The 12,354-nt window shown below is 64.3% G+C and overlaps 1 protein-coding gene across 46 annotated transcripts in view; it reads left to right on the top strand.

The window, feature by feature from the left end:
• The first annotated feature begins 15 nt into the window (after nucleotides 1–15).
• PDLIM7 (PDZ and LIM domain 7) overlaps nucleotides 16–12,354 on the top strand; it is a 19,905-nt gene continuing 7,566 nt past the window's right edge. For 8 of the 46 annotated variants that reach the window (XM_040646941.2, XM_040646936.2, XM_040646950.2 and 5 more), the window contains exons 1-20: nucleotides 627–801; nucleotides 1,245–1,351; nucleotides 3,895–4,046; nucleotides 4,363–4,393; nucleotides 4,969–5,141; nucleotides 6,708–6,853; nucleotides 7,101–7,137; nucleotides 7,741–7,779; nucleotides 7,891–8,036; nucleotides 8,317–8,353; nucleotides 8,877–8,915; nucleotides 9,041–9,198; nucleotides 9,475–9,511; nucleotides 10,043–10,081; nucleotides 10,208–10,362; nucleotides 10,600–10,627; nucleotides 11,138–11,179; nucleotides 11,301–11,455; nucleotides 11,736–11,772; nucleotides 12,296–12,334. In XM_040646941.2, coding sequence (XP_040502875.2) covers nucleotides 630–801; nucleotides 1,245–1,351; nucleotides 3,895–4,046; nucleotides 4,363–4,393; nucleotides 4,969–5,141; nucleotides 6,708–6,853; nucleotides 7,101–7,137; nucleotides 7,741–7,779; nucleotides 7,891–8,036; nucleotides 8,317–8,353; nucleotides 8,877–8,915; nucleotides 9,041–9,198; nucleotides 9,475–9,511; nucleotides 10,043–10,081; nucleotides 10,208–10,362; nucleotides 10,600–10,627; nucleotides 11,138–11,179; nucleotides 11,301–11,455; nucleotides 11,736–11,772; nucleotides 12,296–12,334 — 1,769 coding nt within the window. In that variant the 5' untranslated portion in view covers nucleotides 627–629. Of the gene's footprint in view, nucleotides 118–626; nucleotides 802–1,244; nucleotides 1,352–3,894; nucleotides 4,047–4,362; nucleotides 4,394–4,968; nucleotides 5,142–5,895; nucleotides 5,913–6,707; nucleotides 7,138–7,308; nucleotides 7,560–7,740; nucleotides 7,780–7,890; nucleotides 8,037–8,316; nucleotides 8,354–8,876; nucleotides 8,916–9,040; nucleotides 9,199–9,474; nucleotides 9,512–10,042; nucleotides 10,082–10,207; nucleotides 10,363–10,599; nucleotides 10,628–11,137; nucleotides 11,180–11,300; nucleotides 11,456–11,735; nucleotides 11,773–12,295; nucleotides 12,335–12,354 lie in introns of those variants that run through there. The other 38 variants (XM_040646963.2, XM_040646960.2, XM_040646946.2 and 35 more) reach the window with 34 other exon arrangements.

The following is a 12,354-nucleotide window of genomic DNA, read 5'->3' as shown; positions in this document are numbered from 1 at the left end:
GGTCGCGGCGGGGGCGGTGCCCGAGTTCGAGTCCCGCAGCCGCCTGCTCCGCTCGCCCGTTGCGGCGCGACCCGCTCGGCCCCGCACCGCCGGGCGACCCTGCCCAGCCGCGGGTGGGTGAGTGCGGGCGGGACCGCGGCGTGCGGGGAGGAGCGGGGACCGGGGCTGAGTCCTGGGTCTGGGGAGGGAAGGCGATCGCTCGGGGCAGGGGAAAAGGAGGCTGCGTGGGGCGGGTGGGGCTGGCCGGGGTAAGGGGGCCCCCGTGGGGCAGGGCTGGAGCGGGGGTCGGGGCGTGGCTGCGCCCCGCGGGACGCGGCGACCCCTCGGGACGTGGCTCTGCCCATCCTTCGGTAGAGGGCACAACCCCCCCGCCGGAGGGGGCTTCTATCTCGGCTCCTCCCGAGCAGCCCCCGGCCCGGTGCTGCCGGAGCCCTCGGAGCGGGGAGCCCCGTCGGGGCTGTGCGGCCGCTCCGTGCTGGGGAATGTGTGACACGCAGCCTGCACCCAGCGAGCGGGGAGCAGCGGGTGTCAGCTTACACGCCTTATATAGCCCGGGACGGGCTGGGGGGGAGCGGGGGCACTCCCGGCTCCGGCCTCGCGGCTTCCCTGCCCCGTCGGGGCACGACGAGATGTCCCAGAGCCGCCTTTGCCCGCCACGTAGGGCTCGGAAGGTCCCCGCGGTTCCCCTTAGGCGAGGTGCAGCCGCGTGCCCCGCGCCTGGGCCGGCTGACAGCTGTCAGCGTGAGCACGGGGCATCCATCCCTCCTGCCCGGAACCCTGCGGAGATGGGCTCACACCCAGGTACAGCTGCTCGACCAGCTGCTGCTGCTGCAGCCCAGCTGCCGTGCCAGGCAGCCCTGGTGGCAGCGTGCTGCCGTGCTGCTCACCCGGCGGAACGCCTCTGGCTGCCATCCCTCTGTGCTGCTGCCTCTCTGCAGCCTGGAACAGCTCCTCGCAGCTCGAGGTTCTGTAACAGTGCTGCAAGGCAGAGCCGGGCCCGGGTTTGGGATGGCTGAGTCTCGCTCCGTGCGTTACTCCGGCCCCTCGGCTCCAGCACCCCTTAGGAGATGCTGATGGATGTGGGGTGCGTCCCTAACCACGCTGTGGGGCGGTCAGGGTGGAGCTCCTGCTGGCAGTGTGACCTGTCTCCTCCTGCCCAGTCCTGCTGGGCCCCCTCCTCGCCCGCTCCCCGCGTCGTTCCCGTGCGGCATAACGTCAGGATCACACCCTCTTCCATTTTGCAGAGATGGGCGAGATGGAGTCCTATAAGGTGATGCTGAACGGGCCGGCGCCCTGGGGGTTCCGGCTGCAGGGAGGGAAGGACTTCAGCATGCCGCTCTCCATCTCCAGGGTAAGAGCTGCCGAGGGCCGGTATCGCCCACCCTCCTGCCCGTGGGTGGGAAGCTGCGCTGCGTCCGAGCGGCTGAGGCAGAGCTGCACAGGGGATGTGAGCGAGCCGGGCCTTGAAGCACTGGTTCTCACTCTGCTCAGCCCCCTTAGAGCCACCCCAGCCCCTTATCAGCTCTGGTTTGGCGGGGGGGAGTGTGTGCTGGGGGTGTTCCGGGCAGGGAACTGCAGCAGCGATGTGAAATGCTGTGCAGGCTCCTCCGTGTCCCGGTGTGGTGGGAGGCAGGGGGGCCTCTTCCGGAGCCAGTCCTGTGCGGGGGCAGCTCTCTCTGTGCGTGAACTGCGGGACCGGCCTGGTCTGCACCACGATACCAGGCTCAGTGCCTCGGGGCCAGCTCTGTGCAGGCACTGTGCCTGAGGCTGCACTCCCACTGGTCCTGGGACAGGTCCCGTCCATAAAACCAGCCGGCTTCTGGAGCAGGGACGTGCACAAGATGTGCTGCCAGCTGCTTACGTCTGGGGCACCCAGTGGGAGCTTCTGGTGTGATGCTTACCCAGGTTGAGGCTGTCTCTTGGGTTCGTGTGGCTCCCCGTCCTTGGGTGGCCTGCACAGCGGGTGCTCGCAGCAGCTCCAGCTGCAGAATTGCCTTATAAGCCTTGGAATGTGTCTGCACCGCCCGTGCTGCTGACGCTGGGGCAGCTGGCACAGGGCTGTGGCTCTGAGCACAGCACTGGGCACAGCATGGGGCCTGCCCCCCGCCCTGTGTGCCCAGCCCAGGTCATGGGTCTCTGCAGCACCCACCCCAGGGGCACCGTACAAGGCCGGAGTCACCCACGCCGCTGCCTTGGGGCCGACCAATCTTTGCAAGAAACAGAGACGGCTTCAGCAAGTTTATTCTCTAAAAAATGTTTCTCTTGGCTGCAAGCCAGGGCTTAACAAAGGGTCTGATCAGATGGAGGAGCCTCTGAGAGCCTGGGGCTGGGGCCTCACGGAGCAGCAGCGACGTGCGTGCAGGCCAGCCCCGCTGCAGGGCCTGGGGAGATGCTGCTGGCAGGGCAGGGCTCTGCAGGGTCCCAGCACCTTGTCTGCCCAGTGTCAAGGAGGATGCTCCCCTGTGCCTGCCTGACCGGTGGACTTGGGGCCCTGGATGGAGGCACCCAGCTGTGGTGGCACTCTGAGGTGTGAGGACAAAGGCCCAGCTGGGCGGAGAGGCGAGGAAGGAAGCTGTGACTGGTGGGGCTGGGCAGGAGCCTCAGCCCACGGTGCAGGAAACGGGAAGGCTGGAGCAGCTCCTGGCTGGGATCTGTTGAGCTGGCACCTGCCGAAGGGCTTTCCTGGTGAGCCTGGGTGCGGCGGCGTGACGCAGCCTGCCGCACTCCCCCCTGCCCAGGCAGCCATGTGAAAACCTCTCCCAGCTCCCACTGCTGCCTCCAAACCCATTCTGCTTCCCAGCCCCAGGGGCAGCAAGCTAGGGCTTGTAGGAGTGGCCGGGAGCCGGCCAGAGCTGCTTGCTGCCTCCAGCATCCTTCTGTGCCAGGTAGTGCCAGGGGTACTGCAGGGGATGCTGTGTCCTCTGGGAATGGCAGTGGAGCCGGGGTACCTGGTGCTGTGCTCGGGGTGGGCTTGGCTCTGCACATGGGCGAGGAGGGCCGTGATGCTCGGCAGCAGGGATTTTCCAGCCCTCTGACAGTGCTGGGAATCTGGCTCGCTCCTTTTATGTTCATGTCGAACAGGGCTTGAGGAAATACTTGGTCTGAATCCAAACGCCTCGAGTTGTTCTGTGCTGGAGAAGCAGGAATGGCTGCGGCCTGCCCACGTCTGTCTGTCTGAGTGTCTGTCTGTCGATACCTGAGAGCTGTGTGCAGCGGTGCTGGGGCCAGAGCCGTGCACATCTCCAACTGAAGTGGGGGTGTCTGGGGGTGGTCTAGGCATATCCCAGCCCCGTTTTGCTGGGCTGGGTGAAGGAAGCAGACAGGACAGGAGTACAACCTAGCTGGGAGATATAGGGGGCTCCCCCACCCCGGTGAAGGCTAGGAGCATGCCTGTGGTTTGCAGCCCGTGGGGTGAGCTGTGGGCTGTGTGACGGGCCCTGACTCACCCTGCTCGCTTCCTGCCCCAGGACCTTGGGGCCAGCTCCATGACCTCCTGCTGCAGCTGAGCCAGCAACGGCCTCTGCTGCTGGGCATCGCCTCGGAACGCCTGGGCTGTCCCCGGGCTACCTGTAGGGATGGTGCTGGTACTGTCCCTGGGTGCTGGCACGTCTGCCAGCAGTGCTGTGCTGCAGCGTGGTGCCTGGGGCAGGGCTCAGCTGCTGCAAGGGGAGAGAGGCTCCCTGGGATAACAAACCGGGGAACACAGGGTGCTCTGGGGGTCCCTGCGTCAGTCCCAGTGCGTTTGGGCTGTGGTGGCACTGTGCTGCAGGGGCTGTCCGGTAATGGGGTTAGGAGCTGTAAGGGGTGTGCCCAGTAGCCCTCTCCGTGGCTCTGAGGGGCACAAGAGCATCTCTTCGTTTACTGCCGGTTTCCCTGACGCTCTCTGTCCTGCAGCTGACTCCAGGTGGAAAGGCTGCCCAGGCCGGCGTGGGAGTGGGCGACTGGGTGCTGTACATCGACGGGGAGAGCACCGGCACCATGACACACATCGAGGCCCAGAACAGGATCCGCGCCTGCGGGGACAGGCTCTGCCTCACCCTGAGCAGGTAGGATGTGTGGATCCTGAAAACTTACGGTGCAGGTGCAGCTGGAATGAAGCTGTGGCTCTGTACCCATGGCCACCCTGAGCCCAGTGGCCCTGCTGCCCTGAGGCAGCATCATGCATCTCCCACAGCCCTGGCTGGATCTGAGGGCTCTGCACAGGTGGATGGGCCTCATCCCATCTGCAGCATCCCCGGCTTTAAGCCATCACCGCTGACCGTGGGGTAGCGCCGCCTGGTTGCAGCTCCTCAGTGTCCGCATGCCAGCCGGGATGGATGCTGGGCACATGCAGCATCTGCCTCACTGTGTCCTCTCTTGCAGAGCCCAGAACCACCTGGGGAAGCCGCAGAAGGTAGGTGTTGCTCCAGCACTGCTGGCGGCCGCTCAGCCCCGGGCTGGGGGTGGGGAAGTCTCTGAGCTTATCCGGAGGAGTGGACTTTGCTCCTGGGGCCCAAGGGCTTCTTGGGGACCAGGGTGTGTTTGGAAGGCTCGCAAATGCCCCGCATGTACGGCAGCTGCAGCACAGCCTTTGGGCCCCGTGTTTGCTCGTGCTGGAGCTCGCTCTTGCATGGGGAGACAGGGCTGGGGCCGGTGGCTTCTGGACAGAAGCCACTTGCATGCTTTCTGCTTTGTGCCTTGGGATGGTTGTGAGCAGTGTGAGTGCATGCAGAGCCCCACCACGGGGCACTTACTAATCCTCAGGCTGAGTTTTCAGCCTGGTGTCCCTGGGCTAGACGCCCTGCAGAGAGGGGACCTGGCTGGCAGAGCTGCACGTGCTGTCGATGTCCGTGTGTCACTGCGAGGCTCTGCGGGCAAGAACGGGTCCAGCTTTCCCACCTGGCTGCCTGCTGTGCTGCCTGGCCCAGGGCTGCCCCTTGCATGCTGCTTAACGTGTGAGCCCGTGTCTGTGTGTTTTGTCTCGCTCAGGACTCACTCCCCTGCTCTGAGCCCCCGAAATATAACTTCGCTCCCAGCACCGCCCTCAACAAAACAGCTCGGCCCTTTGGGGCCAGCTCACCTCCGAACCCACGGCCTGGGCTGGTGACGAAACCCGTGACGTACGTGCCCCTGGCGCCCGCCTGCACCCCCCAGCACAATGGGTATGTTGCTGTCCATCCTGCTCCCCAAGAATACCAGGGAGCCCGCTGCCCGGCCCTGCTGCACCTTGCATGCCAGGCACCTGTGGGTGGGAGTGGGCAGTGGTGCCCGTGCTGAGGTGCTGAGACTGAGCAATAGGACTGTCACACGTGGGGACACACATATATGCCTCCTCCTTGCTTGGGGCGGTGTCCTCCTGCACCAGCCTTTGGGGAGCCCTGGAGGGCATGACACAGCAGCTGGAGCAGGATGCTCACTGCTATCTGTGCCAGCCCTGCAGCAAGGGGCAGGAAGGCTGTGGCTGCAATCAGCAGCACCAGCCCAGGGCCACAGCACAAGGCTGCTGGGATGTGCTGGGCAAAGGGAAGCCACAGAGCCCTGCACAGTGCTGCGCCCATGCCTCCCTGCGTGGAGGCTCCAGTCTGCACACCGTGTGCTCTGCTGCTGTGTGCCCGGCCTGCTGCTGCTCCTGGCCACAGGACCCTGGAGCTGGTCAATGGGGAACACGGCCCTGGCTGTCCTCTGCGCCCAGGCCTGTTTTGGGGGGGCTGAGGATGGCACGATCTGGTCTGTTGGTGACTGCCCCTGCAGCCCATTGTGCTCCCAGCCCTGGGTGAGATGGGCACGTGTCGCAGGGGCAGGGGGAGTGGTGCAGGCTGTAAGTGAGCTCTGGAAACTTCTTGGGTTCTGTGGGTCTAATTTCACTTTCCTTCTCTTTCTTTCTCTTCTCCATTTCTCTTTCCCTCTCTCCTACAGGTGCAGAGCCTTGACAAGTCAGTAAGCCTTTTGCCTGCTCTCTCTAGCCTTCCTGCATGCCTCTTTCCCTGTTAGTGGTCCACTGGTGCCCTGTTCTCCTGGGGCAGGGTTAGTTAGCCCAGGGGCTCCATGTCCCCAGGCTGACAGTTCCCGGCTGCAAGCTGTCCTTAGTCTGAATCATAGAATCGTAGAACCATAGAATCAGAGAACGGCCTGGGTTGAAAAGGACCACAACAATCATCGAGTTTCAACCCCCCTGCTATGTGCAGGGTTGCCAATCACTAGACCAGGCTGTCCAGAGCCACATCCAGCCTGGCCTTGAATGCCTGCAGGGTGCGAGTGCTGCCTGGTGCTGCTGACTGCAAGGGCATCAGGGTGTCCTTACATCAGGTCTCTCTCCACCACAAGAAAGGCTGCACTGTGCACCCTTCCGTCGGCATCATCGGTGCTTGTCAGGCACCATGCAGCTCTCCTGCATGTGATTTGGATTTTGGCTTATCCTTACCCCATTCTCTCTCCTCCTGGCCTTTAGGGCTGGCCTCAAACTGCAGAGATGGGAAATCTGTCCTGAGAAGACATCCTTAATGGCCCCTTCCTTTGCTGATGGTGTTGGGTGGGGAGGAGGGCAATGTGTGACGTGTCAAATGTGTGCTGTCGTGCCACTGCTGTGAGCTTGAAGAGGTGTGGGGTGGCCCCAGGGGGGTGCTGCGGGGATCCCTGCGGGACTGTGGGGAAGTGGTGTGTGCCAGTCCCTGTGCCACCAGGCAGGGGCAGAATGGTGCCGGCTGAGCGCCTGCCCCTGTTGCTCACAGGAAACCACAGGAGCACCCCAGTTCCCCCAAATATGACCCCAGCAAGTTGCATCTGATCGAGGACTCTGAGGACTGGCAGCCCCGCAACACCAGCACCCAGTCCCGCTCCTTCCTCAAACTGGCCCAGCTGACGGGCACAGACAGCTGTAAGTCCCTGCGGGTCTGGGGCTGCCTGCGGGTTCCTGGAGCCAACCTGGCTGAGGGGTGAGGTGACAACGCTGTGACTGCAGTAGCTCTGTGTGTGGCATGGGCCATGCGGGGGCTCACGGTGGTGCCCGGGGTGCTGGTGTGGGGGAAGCAGGGAGGGGTGCCTGGTCCTCGTCCCTTTGTGCTGTGTGGGGCCGTGCTGCCGCCGACTGACTCTGTCTCCTCCTTTCTCCCTGCTGCGCTCAGTTGAGGACCATGAGGATGAGCCGGTTAGGAAGCCCAGGTAAGGGGCGGCACAGGGTGCGGCACGGCTCCTGGCTGTGGGGCTGGGGCTCGACCCCCCCCACTGTTGGCCTCTCATTCATGGCTGGTGGCGAGTGCAGCTCCTGTCCTCTGCTGTCCTGTCCTGTCACCTCCTGCTCCCTATCCCTCTCTGTCCTTTCCCTCTCTCCAGAGCTGAGGTATTCACGGATCTGCAGCACCCGCACTGCTCTTGCCTCTGCGATGGGCACCGCCAGCACTGGGCCACAGCTGTGACCGTCCTGTTATGAGGGTCCTGCCCAGGCACTGTGCTGCTGCTGTCCCCAGTCTGGGCATCCCCGGCAGGACCCTGGGCACAGCTGGCACTGGGGAGGCCGAGCTGCAGACGCAGCGGGTTGGTGGGGCCTGCTGGCACTGGTGTGGCCTGACTGCTGCTGTTGGGAGGTACTGGGCTTTATCTGGGCCTTGGGTACAAGATGCTGTGACTGTGGTGTGGGGCTGGAGGGGAGCTGGACTGGGGCAAGTGCTGCTGGCGTCACTGTGGGGCTGGAGATGAGCCACGGGGGATGCTCCATGCTGTGTACTGGTGATTTACCCTTGCGCCGCCATTTTCTCGCCGCCACAGGGGTCCCCGTGTGTCATTTTGGGGTACAGAGGAGGAGTGGTGAGTGCTGGGCCGTTATAGGGGATGGTGTGGGTTCTGCCCCATGCTGGCAGCTGGGCAGGGCCAGGTTCAGGTCAGTGCTGGCTGAGCGCCTGCCCCTGTTGGTCACAGGCAGTCCATGCACCCCCCCGGCACCCCCGCGTGTGACCCGGGCAAGCTGCGGCTGATGGAGGACGCTGAGGACTGGCAGCCCCGCACCGGCACCTCCCAGTCCCGCTCCTTCCGCAAACTGGCCCGGCTGACGGGCACTGATGGCCGTAAGTCCCTGCTGCTGCCTGCGGCCGTCGGCTGCTGTGGGTCGAGGTGGCACCGGGCTGTGGCCGTGGTGGCCCCGTGTTATCCCGGTGTTTGGTGCAGGCCGTGTGGGGCTGTGGGGGCCCTGAGTGTGCTGTGGGCCGTGTGTGGGCACACGGTGGTGCCCGGGGTGCTGGTGTGGGGGAAGCAGGGAGGGGTGCCCGGTCCTCAACCCTTTGTGCTGTGTGGGGCCGTGCTGCCGCTGACTGACTCTGTCTCCTCCTTTCTCCCTGCTGCGCTCAGTTGAGGACCATGAGGATGAGCCGGTTAGGAAGCCCAGGTAAGGGGTGGGCAGTGGCTGTCCTGTGCTGTGCTGTCCTGTCACCTCCTGCTCCCTGTCCCTCTGTGTCCTTTCCCTCTTTCTAGAGCTGAGGCGGTCACAGAACCGCAGCACCCGCACTGTGCTCATCACCTCTGTGTTGGGCCACAGCTGTGGCCATCTCATTGTGAGGGTCCATCCCCAGACACTGCAGTGCTTCTGTCGCCAGCCAGTGTGCCCTGACGCTGGGCTGTCCCTGGCAGGACCCTGGGCACTGCTGGCAGTGGGTGGCTGAGCTGCACCACAGCATCCCAGACATGGCACATTGATGGGGTCTGGTGGCATTGGCAGAGCCTGGCTGAGGATGTTGGGAGGTGTGCAGCAGCGCTGGAAGCTGAGCCCATGGGGCTTTGTGGTGGCTCTTATGGAGCAAGTGCTGCTGGCATCATTGCTGGGCTTAGAGATTGATGGGGCTGAGCATAAGCTGTAGGAAACACCACCTGCCAGCGATTTACCATTGTGCTGCCATTTTCTTGCACTGCAGAGATGCCCGTGGGTCATTCTGTGGTACAGAGGATCAGCGGTGAGTGCTGGGCTGTGGCAGGGGTTGGTGTGTGCGGGACACTTGGGCAGTGCTGCCCCATGCTGGCAGCTGGGCAGAGCCAGGGTCAGGTCAGTGTCAGCTGAGCTCCTGCCTGTCACTCACAGGCAGCCCCCGTCCCACACGGAGCCCCCCACCGCCCCCGCGTGTGACCCGGGCAAGCTGCGGCTGATGGAGGATGCTGAGGACTGGCAGCCCCGCACCGGCACCTCCCAGTCCCGCTCCTTCCGCAAACTGGCCCGGCTGACGGGCACTGATGGCCGCTGTAAGTCCCTGCGGGTCTGGGGCTGCATGGAGCTGCCTGTGGTTGTGGGTTGAGCTGATTCCAGGCTGTGGCTGTGGTGGCCCCGTGTTATCCCTGCAATCAGTGTGGGTCCATGAAACCCTGAATGTGCTATGGGCCATGTGTGGACATAGAGTGGTGCCCGGGGTGCTGGTGTGGGGGAAGCAGGGAGGGGTGCCCGGTCCTCAACCCTTTGTGCTGTGTGGGGCCGTGCTGCCGCTGACTGACTGTCTCCTCCTTTCTCCCTGCTGCGCTCAGTTGAGGACCATGAGGATGAGCCGGTTAGGAAGCCCAGGTAAGGAGCAGGCAGCTCCTGTCCTCTGCTGTGCTGTCCTGTCACCTCCTGCTCCCTGTCCCTCTGTGTCCTTTCCCTCTTTCTAGAGCTGAGGCGGTCACAGAGCCGCAGCACCCGCACTGTGCTCATCACCTCTGTGTTGGGCCACATCTGTGACCGTCTCATTGTGAGGGTTCTGCCTGGGCACCACACTGGTACTGTCCCCTGCTGCTGTGGCCTGATGCTGGGCTGTCCCCAGTCTGGGTGACCCTGGCAGGACCCTGGGCACTGCTGGCATCAGGGAGGCTGCACTGCACCATGGCATCCCAGACACAGTGGGTTGCTGGGGTCTGGTGGCACTGGCAAAGCCAGGGCAGCACTGGGACCTCATGCATGGGAGCCTGTGGGGCTTCGTGGTGGCTGATTTGGAGCGAGTGCTGCCGGCATCTTTACTGGGGTCAGCCTTTCATGGAGCTGGGGATCAGCTCTGCAGAGTTCTCCGCACCGTGTGCCGGTCATTTACCATTGTGCCGCCATTTCCTTGCACTGTAGGGATGCCCGCGGGTCGTTCTCTGGTGTGGAGGAGCAGTGGTGAGTGCTGGGCTGTGGCAGGGGTTGTTGTGTGCTGGGCCTTCGGGCAGTGCTGCTCCATGCCGCTGGGTGAGCAGTGCAGGGTCAGGCCCGTGCCGGCTGAGCTCCCGCCCCTGTTGCTCACAGGCAGCCCCCACCCCACGTGGAGCCCCCCACCACCCCCGCGTGTGACCCGGGCAAGCTGCGGCTGTTTGAGGACGCTGAGGACTGGCAGCCCCGCACCGGCACCTCCCAGTCCCGCTCCTTCCGCAAACTGGCCCGGCTGACGGGCACTGATGGCCGTAAGTCCCTGCGGGTGTCCGGCGATGGCCCTGGCTGTGGGTTGAGGTGGCACTGGGTTGTGGCCGTGGTAGCCCCATCTTGTTGCTGTGTTTGCCATCTGTGGGCCGTGGTGGTGCCTGGGGCGTTGGTTTTGGGGTTGAGAGGGAGTGGGTGCCCGGTCCTCATTCCTTCGCGCTGTGTGGGGCCGTGCTGCTGCCCACTGACTCTTTGTCCTCCTTTCTCCCCGCTGTGCTCAGTGGAAGATGTGTTTGTTAAGAATCCCAGGTAAGGGAGCGTGAGGCGCAGCATGAGCTCTGGGCTGCATGTCCCGGGCAGGGCTGTGGGCACTGCTGGCACTGAGCTGGGGCAGTTGAAGTGTACTCTTGGGGCGAGGGGGAGTGTGGTGGCACTGGCAGACCTCGCTGTGGGTGTCGGAAGGCACTGGGCAGTGCTGGAATATAGGGTGCTGAAGCCCGAGGGGCTGCAGGGGCCGGGCAGAGATGCTGCGTGCTGCTGGTTGCTCTGTGGGGCTGGGCTGTGTGAGGAAAGGAGCGGGGACTGTGGGGGAAGGCCGTGTCCTGCTGAGCTGGGACAGCATCTGAGTGCTCCTGCTGGGGGTGGCTCTTCTGCCTTCCCCTTCCGCAAAGCCTCCTGCTTTGGAGCAGTGAGTGAGTGCTGGAGCTGGGCGGCTGCCTGGGAGTGCTGCTGTTACCACCTGGGGTTGGGGATAAGGCACAGGGAACACTGTGCCAAGTGCCAGAGATTCACCGTTGTGCCGCCATTTTGTCACCGCAGCAGGGATGCCCGCGGGTCGTTCTGTGGTACGGAGGAGCAGCGGTGAGTGCTGGGCTGTGGCAGTGGTCAGTGTGGGCCGGGGCCTTGGCCATGGCTGCCCCGTGCTGACGGCCGGACAGGGCCACATTGGTGCCGGCTGAGCTCCTGCCCCTGTTGCTCACAGGCAGCCCCCGCCCCACACGGAGCCCCCCACCGCCCCCGCGTGTGACCCGGGCAAGCTGCGGCTGATGGAGGACGCTGAGGACTGGCAGCCCCGCACCGGCACCTCCCAGTCCCGCTCCTTCCGCAAACTGGCCCGGCTGACGGGCACTGATGGCCGTAAGTCCCTGCTGCTGCCTGCGGCCGTCGGCTGCTGTGGGTCGAGGTGGCACCGGGCTGTGGCCGTGGTGGCCCCGTGTTATCCTGGTGTTTGGTGCCGGCCGTGTGGGGCTGTGGGGGCCCTGAGTGTGCTGTGGGCCGTGTGTGGGCACACGGTGGTGCCCGGGGTGCTGGTGTGGGGGAAGCAGGGAGGGGTGCCCGGTCCTCAACCCTTTGTGCTGTGTGGGGCCGTGCTGCCGCCGACTGACTCTGTCTCCTCCTTTCTCCCTGCTGCGCTCAGTTGAGGACCATGAGGATGAGCCGGTTAGGAAGCCCAGGTAAGGGGTGGGCAGTGGCTGTCCTGTGCTGTGCTGTCCTGTCACCTCCTGCTCCCTGTCCCTCTGTGTCCTTTCCCTCTTTCTAGAGCTGAGGCGGTCACAGAACCTCAGCACCCGCACTGTGCTCATCACCTCTGTGTTGGGCCACAGCTGTGGCCATCTCGTTGTGAGGGTCCATCCCCAGGCACTGCAGTGCTTCTGTCGCCAGCCAGTGTGCCCTGACGCTGGGCTGTCCCTGGCAGGACCCTGGGCACTGCTGGCAGTGGGTGGCTGAGCTGCACCACAGCATCCCAGACATGGCACATTGATGGGGTCTGGTGGCATTGGCACAGCCTGGCTGAGGATGTTGGGAGGTGTGCAGCAGCGCTGGAAGCTCAGCCCATGGGGCTTTGTGGTGGCTCTTATGGAGCAAGTGCTGCTGGCATCACTGCTGGACTCAGAGATTGATGGGGCTGAGCATAAGCTGTAGGAAATACCACCTGCCAGCGATTTACCATTGTGCTGCCATTTTCTTGCACTGCAGAGATGCCCGTGGGTCATTCTGTGGTACAGAGGATCAGCGGTGAGTGCTGGGCTGTGGCA

The sequence above is a fragment of the Gallus gallus genome, chromosome 13 (assembly GCF_016699485.2).
Source record: "Gallus gallus isolate bGalGal1 chromosome 13, bGalGal1.mat.broiler.GRCg7b, whole genome shotgun sequence".
NCBI classification, from domain to species: domain Eukaryota; kingdom Metazoa; phylum Chordata; class Aves; order Galliformes; family Phasianidae; genus Gallus; species Gallus gallus.
Note: the sequence above shows the minus strand (reverse complement) of the source record. Positions and strands in the feature narration are given on the sequence as shown.